The sequence below is a fragment of the Lygodium microphyllum genome, chromosome 9 (genome assembly GCF_053477565.2).
Source record: "Lygodium microphyllum isolate KBCC chromosome 9, Lygodium_microphyllum_v1.1.10, whole genome shotgun sequence".
In the NCBI taxonomy this organism is placed as follows: Eukaryota; Viridiplantae; Streptophyta; class Polypodiopsida; order Schizaeales; family Lygodiaceae; genus Lygodium; species Lygodium microphyllum.
In genome coordinates this window covers 80,930,820-80,939,145 of record NC_141143.1, presented here as the reverse complement: position 1 = coordinate 80,939,145, position 8,326 = coordinate 80,930,820, and the positions used below count along the sequence as shown (strand labels likewise).

Sequence of the window (8,326 nt, the reverse complement as noted above, 5' to 3'; positions counted from 1 at the left end):
CTTTAGTCATATGAAAAAAACCATCTGGGAGCATAAGCTGAAACTCATTGAAGCTTGAAAAATGTAATAAATTCTTGATTTGCAAGAGCAGGTAGCAATCAATTCCAAGGGACCCAACATGTCAATACATTTTACAATTATCTAACTTCTTACCTTTGCAAGTCCTTGTCATTTCATCGATTGTTTCAAGACCCAAATATCCATTTGAACTTTTGGCAACACTGAACAAAGGTTTAACATAGCTTGTAAGCAGCCACAAAAAGGAATCTCATTTGACCAATGAGGTCATGACATAGTGGTTCAGGTGTGGGTTGATTCATAGGGGTGCGTGAGTTCAAAACCTGCACACTGCATCCCCTAAGGCATAATAAAATATCTATTCACTTCAAATGGAAATCTAATTTGTTCAAATGTCACTATCTTTTAAGACTTTTGAGCAATGGAATTCTACACGAGACAACCATACAGGCAGTAATCGAACTGCTCAATACATTCTCTAATTCAAGAACTTAGTGCAATCATGTTTCAATTTTTGTCAGATCATAAGGTACTACTGTGTGTTTGCCAAGCATCTCTTATCTCCTGATGGTATCAAGCAGCAGTGTCAGATGAGTTTCAAAAAGGTTTACCTGTACTTTTTTTTATGAATGCCTGTGAATGCTCAAATCAACAAAGATACCATTTGCCTAAGTACTAACAGGTCAAGAAGTAAATATTACATCAGGAAATGGTTTTCGAATTGATTTCCATCCTACTGCATCGGTGAAATAAACTGTTTGAAGCTCCATATTTTCAAACAATCCCTAAATTTGTTTCTGTATGATCATCATTACCAAGATTTCTTGAGTATCTCCAATGGCTTCATTGCTAAGTTTGGACATCAAGTTGTGGAGAATATATTTTCTTATTTATATAAAACCTTGGGAGTTTCAATTAAGTTCTCATTGGTTCCCCGCTGCCCACTTCCAGAAGAGATACTTGAGGTGGGATCTCCTCATACCAAAGTGGTAACTTATTTCCAGGGAAGAAATTGCGAGATGTGCCATGCTCATCAATCTGCAATCACATCAACACAACCATCAGGCAATGAGTTCTGAGGCATCATAAAGATATGCTGCTGTTCAACTCCTAGCACATACCACAACGGTTCGTACAACACCACCACTCCCACTATCACGGGCAATGGCCAATGAGACTGCTTTTACCACTAAAGCCTGCAGAAAAACAACAAAAACCATAACCCTTATTTGGACGCTTGAACTTCCATAAACAGGTGTAGAAATAAGAATTAAACCCTATGGAATGCCCCAAAAGAAGTGTAAATCATGAGGAAGCTTACTTCAGCTTCTTCCCTAGTCATGCCCTCTTTCCATGCCTGATCCAGAAATCCATAAAGGTAACTTGAACCAGAGCCTGCACAAAAGCTTGACAATCTGGTCAGCTAACATGTACCATCAACCTTGGATAAGTTGTATTTGGCAATCAGTGTCCTCACAAACTATGTCTAGATGTCCAGATACACCATTAATATACTGGCTGTTCTTTAAAAAAGTTGCAGCACAAGAAACAAGATTGCAGAGTACCTCCTGTAGCAAATGGTAGGGACAAAAGTGTACCACCCAAAGGTATAGCATAAATGCTCCCACCCTCATACTTATCCCAACCACCCACTATAAGCCCCGCTTCCAAAAAAGACTGCCATACATACACAATTTGAGCCAGTTAGCATGAAACAGACATATCAAAGATAGTACCCAGCTTTTCTTATTCTACTGTACTGATGCCAATTAGGAATCACCAACCTTGTTGTTATATGATAATTCACGAACTAGATTTGCAGCTGTCTTCACAGTCGCAGGTCTTCCTAGCTGCATCCTGAGGAAATCCAAATGCTCTCAAAGACATGTTCATTCTGTACATTAAAGTAATAACACTATTGCAACTTACGTATGCTGATGTAAAAAGTATCGAACATAATCTGACACGATCTGAGAATCAGCTGCCTGTTACAAATCAGAAAACTAGCACTCAGTGTAGGCTAATTGCCACTAAAATGGAAAGATATGTAACTTGCAACTGCAGGACTTGTGCCATCGTTTTAGATCCAGATTTTAGTTGCAACCAAGCCTTTTTGAACTACCATAAAAGGCATACAAAAGACTCTAGTTTGTTGAGCATGCCAAAACAAGTATAAGTACATTGAAAATACACTTTTAGTTCATAACCAGTGAAAAGCTTATGGCCCCGTCCCCAAAAGCCATGAAGTGTATATATTTTTGTCCCCAGCACAGCTCCACTTTTCCTAAGACAGAAAGTGCCGCCTCCACAATTTCACCCAATTGTTCTGTCCTTTGAACTATCCGGCTCATGCAACATGGCCAGCTTCTTCCTGTTGATTATCAGACCCTACCCACATCATGCATTTCTTGCCTATGCAAGTTTCAATCAACTTTTCATCAATTTTCTATTGCCATTCTACATATGGATCTTATTATCCACAGATAAAAGAGCACAAAAATATGTTTAAGATGTCAATTGAAGCATGTTACATTGAATTGCATCGAGCAGACAAGTCCAATTACAGATATAGCTAATCATGTAAAATGTTGCCAGAGTATAATAACCAAACTTTGTTACTGATATTTCTACTGGCCAGATGAAGGGCTTAAAATCATGCATTCATATGCCTCTTACTAGTCAGATAGACAACTTAGAATCATAGATCCACATGTTACATCACTGGCTGGCCGGTTTACCATCATGGATTCACATACTATAATACTACCAAGATGGATAGCTAGAATCATAGGTTCACATAGACCTCTCACATACGAGTGTCAAGTCAGGTACATAGTCTGAAACAGACTTTCATTACATCATTAATTGTCTATATCACTCTTAAAACATAAAGTTTGGAATTTCATGTTCTTATTTCGGTTCAAACTATAATACTACCAAGATGGATTGCTAGAATCATAGGTTCACATAGACCTCTCACATACGAGTGTCAAGTCAGGTACATAGTCTGAAACAGACTTTCATTACATCATTAATTGTCTATATCCCTCTTAAAACATAAAGTTTGGAATTTCATGTTCTTATTTGGGTTCAAACTCAATTAGTGATCAAACAAAATTCACTCCTTTTTACCCAAAACCTCATTAGCTCATCAATACATATAAATTGCTATACTCACTGAGCCAGACCGGCAGAGAAAAATGTTATCTGTCAAAGAGGTTATCTTGTCCGATGCACGATTTGCAACATATGCACCTACATAAAACGATTTGTTAATATCAATTTGAGGTAAATTTGATTCTTAAATTTAATTTAAATGCACATAAGATGCTTGCATTTCCATAGAGAACTGCTAAACAAATCTGCTTCCTGAAGCTAAAAATTTTTCACAGAAGACTACTCAAAAAGAGCTGGGCAGCATTTTTAGAAACATATTAAAAAGTACAGCAACAATGCCAGGCAAAAGATCCCTCTACTGATTAAAATTCACAAAAGCCTACAAACGTTGCTTACGTAAGTATAAAACTGCCTAATAGACTTGTATGTGCGCTCAGCACCGTCACGGCGTAAGCTTCCCCCGCCCCTCGCTCCGTCTGATCGTGCCTGCCCCCCAGTTTGATGGCACCCCTCGCTACGCCTGATCGCAAACCCCCCCCCCCCCCCCCGACATTTTGCTGCAATCTCGGATCCGTCCATGGTGTATCAAAAACAACAGCGTTCCCCCCCCCCCCCCCCCCCACCATTGATCCCCCCACCCTCCAGTTGCTCCCTCTATCTGCAGCAACTCCCCCCCCCCCCCCCCAGGTTGCACCACGACGTGATTGGTAGTTCTCTCAGAAGGGACGCGCAATGGAAACCTCTAGTCAAACGCCAGCGCACTCACCAAGAGCCCCCCAATCAAACACCTTGCGCGTCATCCTCTCTAAGACATTGTCCCTTGGTTTAAGCCTCTAAACTAGCCTAGACTCACAATGGGAAACTAGGACACTCAAGACACCTAGCACAATGAGCATGGTTGATAGAAATAGGGAAATGGAAATGGGAACAACAAGTTTCAAGGAGAAGAAAACAAAAAATGCCATGCCATCAAGGGAGGGAGAGGGGGACTTTTTTTGCCATAGGAGTTTTTTATTTTGGGAGGGCGGGGGGGGGGAGAGAGAGAGAGAGATGCTAGTGGCAATCCTAGTATGTTTAATCCTATTAACTAAAGTTTGTTGGCAAGTGAATTGCGGTAAAAAGATAGAGAGAGAGAAAGAGTTGTTAGTGATAAGTCTACATCTAACTTTTCTAGTTTTAGGTGTGTTGCTATGTCTTTTGGGGGGGAGAGAGAGAGAGAGAGAGAGCAAATGAATCTAGTCCAATGGTCATGTTTTTTTACCTAAGACAGATGATTTTCATTCAAGCACCACAATAATTAAGTTTAAATCAAACATTAAACAAAACATTCTAAGCTTATAAACATTAAACGCAACCTTCTAAGGTTTGAATAGCATAACTAATGTAACATATTCAGAAATGCTTCAATGATGTTGAAAAACAACAAAACAGGAAACATTTCGCCAAGGCAAAACATTGTGGGCAAAGTTTCCCCTGAAAGGTCCGGGCTAGAAAAATGCATTTCAAATCTCCCTTCCAACATTTCTAGTCTTAAGAGGAGACATTTCAAAATGTGTCTAGCTTCTATGACAATTAGGGCTAGGGTTTGCTATGATGGTCACTTGATATAATTAGGGCTAGGATTTACAATGACAATTGGCCATGATCCATTATGATCATTTCATCATTGTACTGTCATTCATCCATTGAGAACATTCATTTCATTTGATTGTGTATTGTTGTGCTTCAATTCTCTCTCTCTCTCTCTCTCTCTCTCTCTCTCTCTCTCTCTCTCTCTCTCTCTCTCTCTCTCTCTCTCTCTAGACAAACAATCATGTCTTTGAATCTTTCACATAGGACACATTGGCACTAAATACCAATGAGATGTCTCCCCAAAGTTCCAACCTACACATAAGACACAACAAGCTATACCCAAAATATAGAAACCAACATCAAGCTCGCCTCCCAAAAATAGAGCCATACAGCCCAACAAGCTCACCCCCGAGCATGGGGCAAGCAACGTACTGACTCCTGAGCCACACTCGCATCACAAGGTTTGGTGTCTAGACTCCCTACCAACTCCCATCGTCCTAGAGTATGGACACAACAACCCTTGGGCCAAGAGTGCAAGCATAGTTCACAATAAATGCACATAAATAAGCCTTGAATCCTATTTATAGAATTCAAGGCTTCCTAGCTCTAGCTTTATAATATTGCATGACACATTGCCTACTAACTTGCTAAAGGACATTGGTGTGTTTTATGGGTGTGCACCATCATTGAGCATGGAGTTCAAATGGTGGCATCTATCTTGAATCAACAATGTCTTCTACCTAAGTTTCTAAGAAGTCCAAGAAGATGCTCTTGACATGCTCGATTGTGAGATTTGCATGCAAGTTTGTGATACTCAGCTGATTGAGCAAATGTGATGCAGTGTAATAAGACAATTGTTCTTTTATAATGTATTCAGCGCATCACCTTTGGCATATCTTGTGCAAGGAAAAGGCGGATATCACAATTTTTTAGAATGATGTGAAATGAAAAACTGCAATACTGTTCCTAATTGTGCATCTATTGATGCGGAAGTATGAAGCCTTGCATTGGCACGATATATGAGGCTATGGATGCAATGATAAAGAAGCCAAAAATGCTAGCAATCGAGTTATTTTGTGTCCATCTACTTATGAGACTCAATCTAGGTCACACGAAAGGCGTGCGGGGCTCTTGTACCGGTCATGTATGTCAGTCCATGCTTGTTAGTGTTCACCCTCAACATATCTGATGGTGCAGCATATAGGTGCTCAGATTGGTTTGTGATTTAGGTGCTAGACCCATTCTTTCTCTTATCGAGCAGTCATCACTTTGTCCTTGGCCTTTATGAGCAGTACCAAAGATTTTGCATGGTCCACCTGTTTTACAACAGGTTGGCTGGCGTTGGTTATTTTACCTATGTATAGCCTTCTCCCTTTTTGTCATCTCTGCCCATCGAGCTTTTACATGTGACATTATTATCAAAACTTCAAAGCTCTCAAAGAAGTGAACTTAAAGAACCAGCTAACCCAGCAAACAATAGGAACATGCAAGAAATGGCCCCGAAAAAGATTTGCTTAAGGTGGATGGTGCATATGATCTCGACAAGGTCACATGTGCAAGTACTTCATCCCCTAATTTGGATTCTTCCACATCATCCAATACTAGCCCTTTCAAGCATACACGGAGCAGCTGATGGCCATGCTCAAAATGGATCATAACGAAAATGCCGAGAATTGTTCAAAGGACGTCGAAAAGTCCAATATCATGGCAAAGAAGAGGTGGGGAAACATGGTTGCCCAATATATGAAGAAGGAAAAAAACAGGTAAATCTGGTGAAAATGTGCAAACAACTACCGAATCTATTCTGCTTTTCATGGCATACCTAAAGCTTTACAAAAGTTGCTTGAGACTACATAAAAGGACAGGACGAAGGTGCAGGCAGGTGGAAATACCTGTGCTGGTGCGTGAATCCGCACCAAGGACCACACCGCCGTTGTACTGCACGGCCATTATGGTCGTCTGCGAAGCAATGAAGACGATCAAGGAGAGAGCCTAAGACGAAGCTGTCAAAAGCACAGAGAGAGAAAGAGAGAGACACGCACTCACCCCCATGGAGTGGGGCGCGTTCGTCCAGTCGGCAGTCCAAGGCTCCATTTTCGCTGGGGCTCAATCGACAACAGAATACGCTCTCTACCCCCTGCCTCCGTGAACAGCACTCCAAGTCTCCAACAGCCCAGGCTACGCTTCAAGTTCTCACTTCCCAAAACGTAGCTTTGTGAATCCAGCGCTGGACTTCCATTTTTAAATGGGACTCCCACTTTCACAACCACCCGGACGGACAGCACATTCCACCTTGGCCTTTCCCCTTGACAAGAGCAATGGCTAATTAAGAGGCCATTGGTTTAAACCCTTGTTAGCAGCAATTTCTGCTTGCATGGAGTTGGGTAGCCTATTTGTTCAGAACACAATTTGATCGAACTTACATCTTCTCGCCCATTTGCTGTGTGACAAGCCACACTAGCCTTGCAAGGTTAGCCTTTAGTAGGGTTCATGAAAGTATAGATGGTTGTTATCATTAAGGTAATTCTCCATAAAATTTTACACTTGGATATGGAAAAAGGTTTGGAGGACTTTACTCAAGCTATCTTGCATCAATAGCCCCCACTAACGTCTCTCGCTTGATTTTGTGTGGCTGGTGCGATTAAGAAGCTCTTTATACATGTGGAAGTGCATAAAGCTACATGAATCCCATACAACATATGTTGTGGAGATTTGCCACAATCTATTTGAAATATTTAAAGGCAACGATCACGTCCTTCCACGTTCACCAAAGTGTGTGTCGTCCTAATATATACCTTTCAAGTCGAAGTACTCACTCACAAAACCAACTTTGTGTTGAATTTGTTGCTCCATGATTAGCCATAGCTCCTTATCTACCAACAATAATGTCATGTGTACTCAATACGGTACACTCTTGTAGGATTAATGGCTTGAGCATGTTTCCTTTAAGAATCTCAAGAGGTAGAACACTATCTTTGTTTGTTGCGATCCTTAACACCATAGTCTAGTGATCCCTTCGCCTCACCATGTTCTTAAACGTTATATCTCATGCCATGAAGCCCACCATCATGGTAATTGAACATGACACATTACAATGTGCACGAGAGAAGCATTTTAGGTCTGGCATGGATTAAAAATGTGCTCAACTTCCTAAAAAATGAAGGTAGCCTCTTGTTTGGTAATATCATAAGATTTGCGAACAAGAACTAGATGTAGGATTTAAGTCACTGAAGCAGGAATCCAAGATTTTGTGGGTGGAGGAATCTAGGAGTTCTTGCATCGGCTTATTGGAAGTACCAATTTTTGAGAATGGTGACAACTAAAGTTCTATGTGGACTTGAGGCTTCTTTAAGATTTGTTTGGATGCCTTTGGGTCATAAGGATATTCAACTAATGTGTTGTGTGTAGGGGAAAAGAAAAAAAATGTCATTAAGCAAAAGTGCTAGCTTATCCCTTGGATAATTGCACTTAAGGATGTAGGTTTCCCCCCTGAATGCGTGCAAGGCCTCTAACTCATGCAATTCCAAACAAAGGCATAGGAAATACAACTCAAACTTTTGGATTCTTTTTTGGTCTCCTTGGCTACATCATGATGCCAATGATGGACATTTTTATATTT

General features: G+C 40.6%; 1 protein-coding gene across 1 annotated transcript; it reads right to left on the bottom strand.

Moving 5' to 3' along the window:
- Positions 1-656: 656 nt before the first annotated feature.
- PBA1 (N-terminal nucleophile aminohydrolases (Ntn hydrolases) superfamily protein) lies at positions 657-6,928 on the bottom strand. Its single transcript, XM_087684759.1, has 9 exons — positions 6,754-6,928; positions 6,600-6,666; positions 3,197-3,273; positions 1,948-2,003; positions 1,803-1,875; positions 1,584-1,695; positions 1,340-1,413; positions 1,140-1,214; positions 657-1,056 (listed from the first exon to the last, which is right to left on the bottom strand). Exons 1-9 carry the CDS (start codon positions 6,799-6,801, stop codon positions 934-936), a joined length of 705 nt encoding a protein of 234 aa, XP_087540885.1. The 5' UTR covers positions 6,802-6,928; the 3' UTR covers positions 657-933.
- Between the last annotated feature and the right edge of the window lie 1,398 nt (positions 6,929-8,326).

Coding starts and splice junctions, on each gene's coding strand:
- PBA1 (XM_087684759.1), bottom strand. CDS start 6,801: ATGGAGCCTTGGACTGCCGACTGGACGAACGCGCCCCACTCCATGGGG. Junction 6,667..6,753: donor ACGCGCCCCACTCCATGGGG/GTGAGTGCGTGT, acceptor ATTGCTTCGCAG/ACGACCATAATGGCCGTGCA. Junction 1,215..1,339: donor TGACTAGGGAAGAAGCTGAA/GTAAGCTTCCTC, acceptor GTTTTTCTGCAG/GCTTTAGTGGTAAAAGCAGT.